The sequence below is a fragment of the Chaetodon auriga genome, chromosome 9, assembly GCF_051107435.1.
Source record: "Chaetodon auriga isolate fChaAug3 chromosome 9, fChaAug3.hap1, whole genome shotgun sequence".
NCBI classification, from domain to species: Eukaryota; Metazoa; Chordata; class Actinopteri; order Chaetodontiformes; family Chaetodontidae; genus Chaetodon; species Chaetodon auriga.
The window spans coordinates 617,638-632,697 of NC_135082.1; the positions used below are offsets into that span (position 1 = coordinate 617,638).

Sequence of the window (15,060 nt, forward strand, 5' to 3'; positions counted from 1 at the left end):
GCGTGCGTGCGTGTGTGCATGCGCATTAGTGAGGTGGGGCTGTCTTTGATGTGGATTATCCAGATAATTTTTGGCAGTGATGCCTGATATGAGTTAACTAGCCAATAACTTGTTTATCCATAAATGTCAATATAAGTTCTTGTAGGGCATATTTAACTGAAAATATTCACTTTTTTCCATCTTTTTTTATGTAGAGAAAGCATGGATGTCAGATGCAAAAATATTCTACACTACTGATGATGCGTCCTGTAAATTTCAACTTTCCCCCGTAAATTCAACTTCCCCCCAATCAAGTCTACCAACCACCATTATCAGTATGTGCTTGCACAAGGATATCAACATCTCATCCTGTGTTTTGGAATCTGACTATCTGGACCCGTCCAGTGACTGCTGAGAAAGATCAACTGACAACAGGGGAAAGTCCTTGTGACGGCATGGAGAGACAGCTGGCAGGAGGGAATAGACCCCACCGGGACAGGCTTGGGTTAGCTGCCCATGTCTGTAGTCTCTCATGCTTTGCAGCATGCAGGAGACACCCACCATAGCTATGAAGAAATAAAAAAGTAGAACACCCCCAGAGTCTGCGAGAGCGGGGGCGGAAGAAGACTCATCGGCTGACAAATGGTAACGACTGGACTGGAAATTACGATGAGTAAAGATAGCACAGTGCAAGAGAACACCACAGCAATCAGCACATCTACTGCCACAACAACAGATCACAAGCTGATGATATATACTTGTGGATGGAGGAAAGAAACAGCTTTCCAGGGGTTGAGGATTCACCAAGGAAAGAAACGGTGCTTGAGGGAAGAGAGACAGGGGCCTTGCATTGACTACTTTCTGCGGAAGGGGTCAAATAAGTCAAGTGAAGCACAGCAACTGGACGAAAACCATAGCTTGGAGTGCATCAGCACCACTGTCATGGGGGAGGCAACCTCAAGCACAGAATTAACAGTGGAACAAACACCAGCTGTGGAACCCACCCAAACTCCCAGATCTGTAGTCGAGTGGAGACTTCCAGGGCACAGACTGCGTGTGAAGTGGCCTGGCGCTGCTGATAAAAAGCTGTGGGAAACGGTGAATACTGACCTGACCCTGACCCTTGAACAACTTCGAGGCACAGTGGAGAAGAAATTGGAGAAAACGGGAGACATCATTTATCAGTACGGGGCAGAACGCTTTGGAGTACAAGAGGCGAAAGTTGCTAAACAGGCTCCAACCCCACCAGTCTCCAGGAGGCAACAGGAGATCAAGCACCTCATTCAAGAAAGGAGACAACTCAGGAAACATTGGAAGAAGACCTTGGGAGTGGAAAAGTAGGGCATAAACAACCTCCAAGTTAACATTAAAATCCATCTGGCATCCCTCTGCAGAGCAGAGAATTTACGGAAACGAACAAAGAAGAAAGAACAAACAAAAACACGGTTCTTCAAAGATCCCTTCAAGTTCCTAAAAACTCTCTTCACCAAAGAGAAAAGTGGAGTTCTAAAAACAACAGAGAACCATCTCGAGGAGCACCTGAGAACTTCTTTGCTTCTTTAACATTCTGGACACCATCACAACCATGGTTAAAGCCTATTTTCAGGACTTGCAGTTCTGCTTCTCCACTCCTGAATTTACCACCTCATGGCAGTGTCTGGAAGTAGGCATCATGGCCGGATGCACCGTCTCTTCCTTGGCATTCACCATGGCAATGGAGATTATCATTCGAGGCTCAAAATGGGTTGTAGGTGGACAAAGACTTGGCTCTTGTCGGCGCCTACTTCACCTCAGAGCTTACATGGACGACATCACCACCCTGACGACCACCGTCCCATGCACCAGGAGGCTGCTCAGAAAACTGGAGGAGAACATCAGTTGGGCCCGTATGAAGACTGTAGCAGAACTGGTTTGTATCTGACCCTCTTCTCCCCTCTTTGCATTTCTCAGAAGTGTAGTGATAAAACAATCAGATTTTTTAAGAGTTATTGACCATCTGGAAGGTTCACAGGTGTGAACTCAGGCAGAGACAAGATGTCTGGTTTAGAGACATCTTCTCACACTCTTTCAGGGCAACAAGAGTCACTGATAACACTTTTACTTCTAATTTACATCTGTTCAAGAGGTTTTCATGGAGGTGCTAACTCTTTCTTGATAGCCCATGGGAGTTAAGGACAATAAAACTGCCTGGATGGACGAATGCCATGTCTCAAAGGAATCTTCAAACCAGATAATGCTGATGGGTTGTAAATTAGACATTCCTGAAGTAAACTGTTCTGTATGTCTGTGTGCCTTTTTGCTTAACCTACCAAATTAACCAAATCTCTATGTTTGATTTAACCGTAGATGTTATTACATTGCTAAGCTCATGATCTGCACAATAACAATGCTTTCCGGGTGTTTCTAACTTACAGAATGACGAAACTGTGAATTTAACTATTTCAAAGGTTTTCTCTGAGTTTCTACCATGGAACCATACCACCATCTAGAGGTTAGGTTGAATGTGTTTAGCGGGAGACATTTATTAATAAGTAACCACAATAGTGATAATCATTTGGGCAAATATAGTCTGCCCTTCTTTATTCCTTCATCATATTAAAGTTGTTATACCCTTAGTCATCATGTTTATTAGGATTAGTATTAGAAAATGTTACCATGTTCATTGCTTAATGTTGTCGTTATTCATAAGAATTGTCTAACGCATGTAGTGAGCGTGCAAGTTGTTGTTGAAGTGCCATTGAAAATTGATCATTTAAAATATATTCGATTGACCATAGTGAGACGCAGATGAGCCCTCGTATGAATCATTAATTAATTCTCGCTCTGGGAAATGAAATCACGTTGCGCGTCTGCGAACCATCCCACATGCGTGACGTCCTATTGATTAGACACGCCCTGGAGCGATGATGAAGTTCGCGCGCAAGTTGCTCGCCACACCAAGCCGCATAATTCCTATTTTTGTTGTTAAAGTCTAGTCACGTAATAATAATTTTGAAGACATTTTCAACCACCCATCGAAGAGTTTCTCAATCTTATTATTAGTCATCAAAAGCCTTGCCAAACGGCCAACAACTAACTTACCGCACCGAAGACCTGTAGCCTGCTGCTGACCCGCTGGTCCGGGTTAAATAACCATCGGAAGCCGTTCCTCGTCTGTAACCGACACAGAAGACCCTCAGCTCCCGAGACATCCCTGTCCAACACCGGCTCTCAACAGTGGTTCGCTTGATTCGTCCGGCGGACCGCTGTGCAGATCAGAGTGACGGACGACGACGCGGAGCCTCTTCGTGTTAGTTTGGGGCAGACCTCTACAGGAACGTCGCTGACAAAGTAGGCATACTTAAGCGGTTTTGAATAAGAGTTGGTCCGTGAGGTTGAGATATTGTCAATTTGTTTAAATTCTCTAAATTGTTCATTCAACAAATTAACTTCATATTCGCGTCCCCCTTTCCCCTTAAAAACCTACTTCTCACTATCGCCAAACTCATTTTACCATTCTCTCGCCACAAGTTCCTCTGTGCAGTGTTTGTGTTAATCTACCTCATCCATATAATCTATTGCATTATCCATGATTCATATTCATTTCATTATTGTGTTTAATAAATAATCTTTTGCATACAAGTCGTTGTCAGACGGTGTCCTTTTGAGCTGGATATAAGCAATCCCTGTACTGAGAGTTTACGCCTTAGATTGTCAGACTGATCTACTGTTGGTTCATTTGTTCACTACATCAGCATTACAAGATATGATATACAAAATCCTTCTTAGCTGAAGAAGGTTTGTGCCCCCAGTCTTATTAACGAATGCAACATTAATTTAGAGGTAATTCCCCTACAAGATCACACCATCTAAGTCCCGCAGCATCTCAGTGGTGAAAAAGTGTTTACTGACTTGCGGTTCTTCATCGGTGATTATCCAATCCCCACAATATCTGAACAGCCGGTCAAAAGCCTCGGAAGGTGCTATGATGCAAACCTGAAAGACAGAGACCAGGTGAAACAACTGCACAAGGACATCAATGCTGGCCTACGGGCTATTGACAACACCCAATTACCTGGGAAGTTAAAGACCTGGTGCTTCCAGTTTGGTCTGCTACCCCGGGTGTTGTGGCTCGGAGTTCCATGCTGCCTCACCACCATAGGCCTCTACGGAGACAGTGTCCTCAAGCTGCCCCTCACCAGCCTCACAGAGGAGTTCAAATGCGCTAAAACATGACTGCAGGTGACACTGAATGAATCCAAAGATCTGGTGATGAGGGAAAATGCTCCAACCTTGATTACTGGGCGCAAATGGAGACCAGCAACAGCAGTGGAGGAGGCAACAGCAGCTCTTAGACATGCTGACATTGTGGGGAATGTTCAGCAAGGAAGAGGAGGCCTTGGGCTAACAACTAGCCGCCCAGCCTGGAGAAATGCCACTGCTCCAGCAGGGAGGAAGATGGTGGTGGAGGAAGTGCACCGTCAGGAGGAGGAGGCAAGATGGGCCAAGGCAGTCTCTCTCAGCAAACAGGGACAGTGGACACAGTGGCAAAGTGTCGAAAGGAGAAGGTTGAGCTGGAGGGATGTGTGAGCCATGGAAGCAAGGAGTTTGAGCTTTGTCATCAGAGCCACATACGACATCCTTCCAACACCAACTAATCTCCACCAGTGGGTTGGTGAAGATCCTGGGTGCGTCCCTTGCTCCAGGCCAGTCTCCCTCCAGCACATACTCACAGAGTGCAAGACCAGTCTGATCGCCTTCTCTAAAGAAGGTCTACATAATTGAACTCACAGTACTCTGGGAGGATTCCATGGACGAGGCATATGAACGAAAACATCTGCAATATGCTGAGTTAGCTGCTGAAGCACAACATCGCAGCTGGAACATGGAAGTCCGCCCAGTGGAGGTTGGATGCAGAGGGTTTGTGGGAACATCTACCACCAAACTGCTGAAGGACTTGGAAATCAGGGGCCAGAGCCAGCACACAGCCATCAAAACTGCATCAGAGGCAGCAGAAAGAAGCAGCCAGTGGCTCTGGCTGAAGAGGAATGACCCCTGCTGGGCCCCTAAGTAACAAGCCAGGAGGTATGCGGTCAGCTTAGGCTTGACTCAGGGAACAGGACGCCCCTGCCATGCATAGTCCCATGAGATGTCTGCCACTTGACAAGGCGACTCTCATGGCTAATTGGGCATGGGCCGCCTCTGGTGAGGGTGTATAGTGTCAAAGACCAGAGGACCAGAACCAGAGGAGCACTACTGATGATGCATCCCGTAAATTTCAACTTTCCCCCGTAAATTCAACTTTGCCCCAATCTTCTCCAAGTCTACCAGCCACCATTCACCGGCAAGTCCACCAATTATCTGTATGTGCTTACACAAGGATATCAACATCTCATTCTGTGTTTTGGAATCTGAACTGACTACAGCTGCCTGCAAGAGAAGAGAGAGGCTGGGACAACGTCCTCAAACCTCAAACAGCAAAAGTTTGAGGAAACAAAGCAAATATCCCAGAAACCCACTGACAATGCAATCATGAACGTAATAGTTCAAGGGCTCCAGCCTTCTGCACTGGTGGAACAGCCATCATTTCAAAGCTTTGTTCAAAATTTACAGCGAAACTGTTCCGTCATGTCTCAGACTACTGTGCAGCACAAAATTGATAATACTACAGTAGTGATGAAGAAGCAGGTGAAAGAGGCAATGCAGAATACTGCATATATAGCTACAACAACAAATTGTTCGACTGCGAGGAGGAGAAGCTTTATTGGAGTCACAGCACTTTGGCTGGATCCTGGCACTTTTCAGAGGCAGTCTGTCTGTCTTGCATGTAAGCAGTTAAGTGGTTCTCATACATTCCATATCCTAGCAGGTGCACTGAATACAATACATTCAGAGTATGAAATCTGAGACATAATCGTCCGAACAACAACTGATAACGGTTCGAATTTCGTCAAGGCCTTCCAAGTCTATGGAGAAGATAAAAACAACAATGTTGCACTTGAAAAAGTAACTGAGGAAGAATCAACTCAAGATGATGGCCCTGAAAACTGAGGAGATGGAAGTTGAAGTGGATTTCATCAGTGTTGAAGACATCATGGCAGAAGACGTCAATGATGGCCTTCAGTACCAGCTCCCTAAGCATCATCGGTGTGCTTGCCATTTGCTTAATTTGGTCTACAGTGGATGCAAACAATGCACACAAGACAGAGGCTGTCATGGTCAGCTTTCTCAAAGTCGAGTTGTAAATGTTTGGATGTTTTGCTTTCCATTTTATTCCAACAAAACTTAATAATGCTAAACTTGTGAACATTTTTCAATAATTCATAATACTTTCCTCTCTGACATCCTGTGACTGGAGAAGAAGTAATGGTCATATTTATTATTCTAATCACTTACCATTTTAATTGTTTTAAGATGATTTTGGCCAAAGGAAAATGATTCTTTTATTATATCACATTCTGTGTAATCTGATATGTTGTAATGTATATATTAATTTGTAAGATTAATATATGCTCCTTCCTTTTTTTCTTTTAAATCTGTTTTAGGTACAGTCCAGCTGATATTTTCTTTTTGGGTGAATACACCAACACCATGGCTCCAGTTGCCAAAGCTATTGACATACTACAGGGAGAATCTATTCATATGGGATGGCTGCTGCCTACCATCACAACCCTCATTGCCAGGAAAATTTGTCTGACCCAGAGCTGGTTGCCGCAGCCGTTCTTCACCCCAAATTCAAAACATCCTGGACCAGTTATGAGGATGTCCTCAAGCAAGGCAAGAAAAAAAAAAACATTTTGACTGATCAATTTCTTATTGCTATGTTTTTGCTTGATGAATTTTGACAATAATAAACTCTTATTCTTCTCATTTAGGCCTCTCTTACATCAAAAGACACCATGATGATGAGAAAGGCTGTTTTGTGCAGCTGGACTTATCTTCAGCCCAAGAGGAGGACGAATTGATTCTCAAAACTTCGAAAACCAACTTCTGTTGAAGTTGAATAAGGACATCTTTAAGTTTGAGTAGTTTAATTTGAGAGAATGTTATCATCTCTCTGTTATTTCATCGGAGGCAAAGCTGATATTTGAACTGGCAAGATAAATGCTAATAAGCTAGCCAAATGACACACTAAATGTTACATTTTATGTTTAGGTATAGGTAAATATACTTCTGTTGAAGTTGAATCCCTAAGTTTGAGTTTAATTTGAGAGAATGTTCACATCTGGTTCACATCAGGCAAAGCTGACACTGTTCATTTAAAAGCAGTGATCTAAAAACTAATTAGCTAATGAAAGGATACACTGAATGTTACAATAAATGTCTGTGTTCTGAGGCTTCTTGCCTTTATTTGTTTATTTTTGAGCAATAAACATGTCTGTAGCAGAATTGCATCAGTGTATTGTATAATGACAATAAAGCTAATTTCCTTTCCTGTATTTGCTGATATATTTTTTAATACTTTTTTGGAGTAATATTTGACAAGGAGTATCTGTACTTTTACACAAGTAGTGAAGTTGTGTACTCTGTCCACTTCTGCTTATGCTGGAGTATATAGTTTGGCTGGTAACTGGTTAAGAATAACAAAATTGTCTCAAAATTGGGCTGGATTCATACAGTCTGATGCAGGCATAACTGGAAGCTTTTGCAGCCTACACTTTCCAACTCCAGTGTTTGTGTCATTTGTAAATGCACTTCATAGACATACCTTGTGGTACACTGACTGTTTGGGTTTTTCGGCAAAAGTATATTATCTCGATGTGTTTGTCAGTGTTGGGCAGTTGCAGTGCCAAAAGTAACATTATTTGATTAATTCATTCATTAATCTATGTTATGGGGTAGGTCACTCCAAAACCCATGTAGGCCTCTACCTCATTTTGATTCCTCTTAGGAGCCAATAAACATATCCATTTTTCTTCTCTTTTTTCTCTCTTAAGATATGTTGTCTTACATTCTTAATAGAGTGAAAAGAGGTGGAATCATGTTTTGAGTTGAGAATCCCTTTTATTTGTATAATACTGTAATATAATACTGTCCCCATAAAAAACAAACAAAAAAAAACACAGTGATATAAATTTTAGGTCATACTGCCCACCACTAGCAGGACCATTGAGTTGTTGCCACAGAATGCTGCATGTCTCACAGTTCTGCCCTCTGCCTAGCCATTATTTAGGAATTTCCTCGAATCCCTTTGACCCCTATGTCCATCTGATATTAACGTGTGATCTGCATCTACATACATTATCTGGACAATTACCTGACATCTGATCAAGGGCCTTTATTTATGCATTTACACCTGGTATTAATGAGCATTCTTTTATCTCCATTCTGTGCACATTGTGATAAGAGAGGTTTCATAAAGGTGACTCAGAAAAGCAGGGCTTATTGTGAAAACCCTGTCTTGAATTAAGCTAACAAACTGAACCAGGATCAGTCATCTGTATTTTCACTTTTATGGATCAGTACATCATTTTTTTTTCCTCTCCAGGAACCATCACCTTACCATGGTGGAGAGGTTTGTGTGTCCCGGTGAACCTGAGAGCTATGTTGTCTGGGACCTAGTGCTCCTGGTAGGGTCTCCCATGGCAGATTGGTCTCAGGCGAGGGGCCAGACTAAGAATGGTTCATGAAGCCTCCATGAAAAAATGAGGAAGAGGAGGTGATACCCAGCCCGGAGGAAGCCCTGGGCCCCCGTCTGGAGCCAGGCCTGAACGAAGGGCCCATCAGCGAGCACCTGGTGGTCGTGCTTGCCACGGAGCCTGGCCGGGCACAGCCCGAAAAGACAACGTGGCACCCTCATCTTCATGCTGTGGGCCCACCACCTGCAGGGGATCTCGACAGACCAGACCTGGGCGGCAGAAGCTGGCTCTGGGGACGTGGAACGTCACCTCTCTGTCGGGGAAGGAGCCAGAGCTTGTGCGTGAGATGGAGCGCTACCAGTTGGATCTGGTGGGGCTCACCTCTACGCACAGCGTCGGCTCTGGAACCGTTCTCCTGGATAGGGGTTGGACTCTATTCTTCTCCAGAGTTGCTCAAGGTGTGAGGCGCCGGGCGGGTGTGGGGATACTCACAAATGCCCGGCTGAGCGCCGCTATGTTGGAGTTTACCCCAGTGGACAAGAGGGTCGCCTCCCTACACCTTCAGGTTACCGGGGGGAAAACTCTGACCGTTGCATATCGACCGAAGAGCAGTTCAGAGTATTCAGCCTTCTTGGAGACCCTGAGTGGAGTCCTGTTTGGGGCTCCGGTAAAAGACTCCATAGTCCTTCTGGGGGACTTTAACGCACATGTGGGCAACGATGGAGACACCTGGAGAGGCGTGATAGGGAGGAATGGCCCCCCTGATCTGAACCCGAGCGGTTGTTTGTTTTTGGACTTCTGTGCTAGTCATGGACTGTCCATAATGAACAACATGTTCGCAAATAAGGACGTGCATAAGTGTACATGGTACCAGAGTACCCTAGGTCGAAGGTCGATGATCGATTTCGTTATCGTATCGTCTGGCCTAAGGCCGCATGTTTTTGGACATTCGGATGAAGAGAGGGGCGGAGCTGTCAATTGATCACCATCTGGTGGTGAGTTGGGTCCGAGGGTGGGGGAAGACTTTAGACAGACCTGGTAAACCCAAGCATGTGGTGCGAGTGAACTGGGACCGACTGGAGGAGGCCCTTGTCCGAGAGATCTTCAACTCATACCTCTGGCGGAGCTTTTCTGGCATCCCTGTGGAGGTTGGGGGCATCGAGCCTGAGTGGGTGCTCATTGCTGAAGCTGCGGCAGAGAGCTGTGGTCTAAAGGTCTTGGGTGCCTCAAGGGGTGGTAACCCTCGAACATTGTGGTGGACACCAGTGGTCAGGGAAGCCGTCTGACTGAAGAAGGAGTTCTTCCGGGATATGTTAGCTCGGAGGACTCCAGAGGCAGTTGCAAGGTACCGACAGGCCCAACGGGCAGCAGCTTCCGCTGTAGGGGAGGCAAAACAGCAGGTGTGGGAGGAGTTCAGAGCAGCCATGGAGAAGGACTTTTGGTCAGCACCAAGGTGTTTCTGGAAAACCGTCCAGAACCTCAGGAGGGGGAAACAAGGAACCATCCAAGCTGTATACAGTAAGGATGGGACACTGTTGACCTCAACGGAGGAGGCAGTCGAGCGGTTGAAGGAGCACTTTGAGAAACTCGTGCATCAGACCGATACGCCCTCTATGGTAGAGGCAGAGCTAGAAGCTGATGGGGGATCAGCATCAAGTACCCTGGTGGAAGTCACTGAGGTAGTTAAACAACTGCGCAGTGGCAAAGCCCTGGGGATTGATAAGCCGTCCAGAAATGCTGAGGGCTCTGGGTGTTGAGGGGCTGTCTTGGATGACACATCTCTTCAACATTGCATGGAAGTCTGGGATAGTGCCTAAGGAGCGGCAAATTGGGGTGGTGGTCCCCTTGTTTAAAAAAGGGGACCAGAGAGTGTGTGCCAGCTACAGGGGTAACACTCTACTCAGCCTCCCTGGTAAAGTCTACTCCAAGGTGTTGGAAAGGAGGGTTCGGCCAATAGTCGAACCTCAGATTGAACAATGCGGATTCCGTCCTGGCCGTGGAACAATGGACCAGCTCTTCACTCTCGCAAGGATCCTGGAAGGGGCCTGGGAGTATGCCCATCCGGTCTTCATGTGTTTTGTGGACTTGAAGAAGGCATATGACCGGGTCCCCTGGGAGATATTGTGGGAGGTGCTGCGGGCGTATGGGGTGAGGGGGTCATTTTTCAGGGCCATCCAATCTTTATACGCCCAAAGCAAGAGCTATGTTCGGATACTCGGCAGTAAGTCGCACTTGTTTCCAGTGGGGGTTGGCCTCTGTCAGGGCTGTGCTTTGTCACCAATCCTGTTTGTGACATTCATGGACAGGATATCAACGCACAGTCAGTGAGAGGAGGGTCTGCAGTTCGGTGTGCTGATGGTCTCATTGCTGCTTTTTGCAGATGATGTGATCCTGTTGGCATCATCGGTCTGTGACCTCCGGCACTCACTGGATCGGTTTGCAGCCAAATGTGAAGCGGCTGGGATGAGGATCAGCACCTCTAAATCTGAGGCCATGGTTCTCAGCAGGAAACCTATGGATTGCCTACTCCGGGTAGGGAATGAGTCCTTACCCCAAGTGAAGGAGTTCATGCACCTCGGGGTCTTGTTCACGAATGAGGGGACAATGGAGCGTGAGATTGGTTGGAGAATCGGAGCAGAGGGGGCGGTATTGTGTTCCCTCTACTGCACCGTTGTGACGAAAAGAGAGCTGAGCCAGAAGGCAAAGCTCTCGATCTACGGGTCAATCTGCCCAGGGGGCATTTGGTAAGGATGCACCCTGGGCGCCTCCCTAGGGAGGTGTTCCAGGAACGTCCAGCTGGGAGGAGACCACGAGGAAGACCCAGGACTAGATGGAGAGATTATATCTCCACACTGGCTTGGGAAGTCAGTCAGAGCTGGTTAATGTGGCCTGGGAAAGGGAAGTTTGGGGTCCCCTGCTGAAGCTGTTGCCCCCGCAACCCGACCCCGGATAAGCAGTTGAAGATGAGATGAAATGAGACATCAATTTTTTTCTATTTTTGTGTGGGCCATTGTGGAAATCTGGTGATTCAATTGGTAGAAGAATCATTGTGTTCCGTACTTCCAGACCCTTCAATATCACCAGCTTCATTGCAAGACCCTCAAAATAAAGTTTGACTGAGTACAGACAGACAAGCTGACAACAACCTAGTTTCATCTTGTTCTGTTTCTCAGTTTCTCATAGAATTAATGTCAATCAGTCAAAGCCGATACAGGGTTAATACAGGAATCCTCGAGTTGAATTTACTGCCTTTTACTACCTTTTTTTGCTACCTCTACAATATTTTTTACTACCAACACGACATCGAGCAGCGGCCTTTTTGGGGGGAGGGGTGGATGCGCAGCACTGACCCATGCATGATGATGGCCCATCCCTCACCCAAGACAAAACGTTATCCCACTTACTTGAAGGTATAAGTGTGACGCTGTCTTGACTAAAACATCACACACATAATAAATAAATATTCCAAACTCATTTCCAGAACACTTGGGACATTTGATTTTTTAAGGATATAAACAAAATGACTTTTAAATTTCAAAAGCCAATGTTTTATTCGCAATAGAATATTGATAACATGGCAAATGCTCAAACTGAAGAATCAGCTGGGAGAACATTTAGCAGCTTAAGTAAGTTAAATAACAACAACTGAAATGCAAATATCAGATGGCAGTGTGAACATGCCCAAAAATGAAAATTCCACTGCAATTTTAGGAAAAGTTGTAACAATTTTACCTGTACAAGTACAGTATTCATCAGCTGATACAATTTAATATCAGTCAGATTGAGATTGAGAGAGAGAGAGAGGCACAGTCACAAGAGTCTCAGTTGTGAGGCCTTCTCTTCAATCCTTTCCTCCAATTGGCAGAGCTCTTCTTTTTTTTCTTTTAGTCTTCTACGAAGTGTGTTGGACTTAGTGATAAGTTCAGCCCTTTTGGACCCGGCCTTTCCCTCAGCCTGCTCGGCCAACCCATCTGCATCATTTTCAAGTGACTCACAGACACTGCTTAGTACCCGACGCTGGGTTCTGAGGTCCAACAGCTCCTCCTCTGCTGCCTTCCTCTTCAGAGCATGTGCAGCACTCTCCTTTTTTTTCTTTCATTCTCCAGGTACAGTCTGCACTGAGATCTTGCAGATGAGGCAGAGGCAAGGAGCTCCTTTGTCCTTTTAAAACACCCCCACTGACTGCTGATCCGGTCACAGACTAATCGCAGTGATTCCAGGGATTCTTCCTGGAGGTTACAAGTTTCCACCTCTTTGTTGATTGAAAATCCTCTTTCATCAGTGGCTTGTCCATGGGACAGAAGAAGGAGACTCTTGCAAAACCGTAGCAAGTCAGGGTAAGGCGTGCTGAGAGTTGTGTAAAGAACAACACATCAAGTCTCTCCTTCATTGGTTTAAAGGACAGGAAACGCTCATCTCTTCTTTCCATGGAGGCCAAGGTTGCGAACTGCTGAATGATGACATCACCTACAATATTGATAAGGAAATTAAGATATAATCATTCATGACATTTAGGTACATTACAGTCAACTGCTTAACTGCCCATTGACAAAGAAGAATAACACAACTTCTCATAGAGTCAAAAGTGCATACAGTAATTTTTAATAACTGTAAAACAGTTAACACTCTGCAGACCTCAGGGTAAAAAGGCAGAATACCATCAATGACACCCCTCGAACATGGCCTTCATTTGAATGACCTTTCCACTTATACTGTCCCTACATATATATATTTTCTTACCAGCTGGAATGCCACCCGTCAATTGCTTGCCCTGCAGGAACGTCTGCACTACAGTTTTCATCTGCTTGATGCACCTCTCTGTTTCTTGGTGGATTCTTGTGGGATCAAGGCATGCGATGTGCCTAACCATAGGAAACTTTAGGGGGCATTTGTCCTGCAGTTTTCCTACCACCTTCACAAGGCACTGCAAACACTCTTGCCTGAATTTGAGCACCGAAAGCTCACCTATCTTGCATCCTGGTTTTCTCTGTAGGACCTAACAAATAGAGAACATTAAGGATCATTAACTGTACATGCTACTAATTAAAAACAATTATTCAAGCAATGTAGCAGGAGCGAGAATGAGGTGGTCGCTCTTTCTGTCCGCAAATGCTGCCCGTAGACAACATGGCGATTCAGTAAGTCAGCCTCCATAAACGGGACCCGCGGTAATGTAAATTTAAAAAGCTTTTTCTAACTTTGTAAAAAGCAAACAAAAGCTTTATGGGGATTATTGTACATTTATTTTAACATACTTCACATACATATATAAAGATTATATCCTATGTCTACTGTTTCTGTTCGGCGAAAAGCTGCCAACTTCTACACACTGCACCTTTAAGTTGTCCATTATCAACCACACAATCACGATAGCTATATTGCTTACCACAGAGGTGGTTAAATAATGGCCATCATTCATTATTCGTTCATTATCTACCCCTTATAGTTTGAAGCAAAGCTTTGACAAGAGGTCTGCTCAACTTTTTATACTTCCTATTTGTGCCAATAACACAGCACACAATATTGAAATAATCTGCACAAAAATTACCTTGATGGCAGATTCAGCACCCAGGCCGATGTCAACATTTTCAAGAGAGACCCAGTTCTTCTCCTCGGACACCTGCATTTTGATCAGCTGCAGCGGGCCTCTGTCCTCTAAAAGCTCCCTTTTGACAAATCGCTGCAGTAAACCCGTAAAATGACAAGAAAAACTGTTAGTAATCAAGCCACACCTGTCAACTGGTCCAATTTTTTCACATTCAAATGAATCAATGAGTCTCTCCAGTAATTACAATTATTACCATCAGGAACTCTGTCAGATCTTTAGCCAAAAAGGGCAGCACAGGCTCGTCAGTCTGATATTTAGTAAGGAATGGGTTGAAGCTTCTTGCAACTGACAAGAAGAACTGGAGTTTCGGTACCATAAAATCATCGCCATGTGCTGCAAAAATTGTGTCCTAATAGGCAGTGCTGGGGCTTGGCACCTTTTTCTTCTCAACAGCATCAATGTATGTTAAGAGCATGGGCCAAAAGTCGACAGCTCTCTCAGCCACAGGGACATTTTCCACCCACTGGTGGCCGCAGAAAGATTGGGGAAAGGTAGAGGATCCTGTGGTGCTGGTGTAATCTTCTCTACGCGCAGGAACATTGTGGAAAACGTAGTGCATGGCCCGCAGGAGCTTGTCTACCTGCCATGTTGTGAATCCTGCCTTCATGGCATTGTGGAGGGTATGCAAACCACAGCTGCCAACACGGATGAGTTGTGCATCCCCATGAAGCTCTGAATGCTCACTCTGAAGGAGCTCCAGCATTTTCAGGCTGACGTTTGGGCCATCCATACTGACTGACAGCAAGTGTCTCACATTGAGTTGTGCAACACATTCCTGTGAATTGTCACAAAGCATAAAATTTATTAAAAATAAATATTTGTCCAGGATTTTTGGTTATTCATAGAACTCTGCTAGATTGTAGCCATGTCCCAGTAAGTATCTGTCAATCAATTTTGTCCTATTCTGTGGTATTC

At 45.1% G+C, this 15,060-nt stretch overlaps 1 protein-coding gene across 8 annotated transcripts in view; it reads right to left on the bottom strand.

Annotated features, from left to right (window-relative positions):
- Positions 1-15,060, bottom strand: part of rnf103 (ring finger protein 103) — a 109,857-nt gene that overhangs the window by 69,971 nt on the left and 24,826 nt on the right. Inside the window, exons 4-5 of one of the 8 annotated variants that reach the window (XR_013077560.1) lie at positions 14,086-14,920; positions 11,837-13,004 (exon numbers count right to left, since the gene is read on the bottom strand). The exons of 6 other annotated variants lie outside the window; for them this stretch is intronic. Coding sequence is in view for 1 of the 2 variants with exons in the window: in XM_076738790.1 (XP_076594905.1) it covers positions 14,495-14,920 (426 nt within the window). In the remaining variant the exon portion in view is untranslated. Of the gene's footprint in view, positions 1-11,836; positions 14,921-15,060 lie in introns of those variants that run through there. One more of the 8 variants, XM_076738790.1, reaches the window with a different exon arrangement.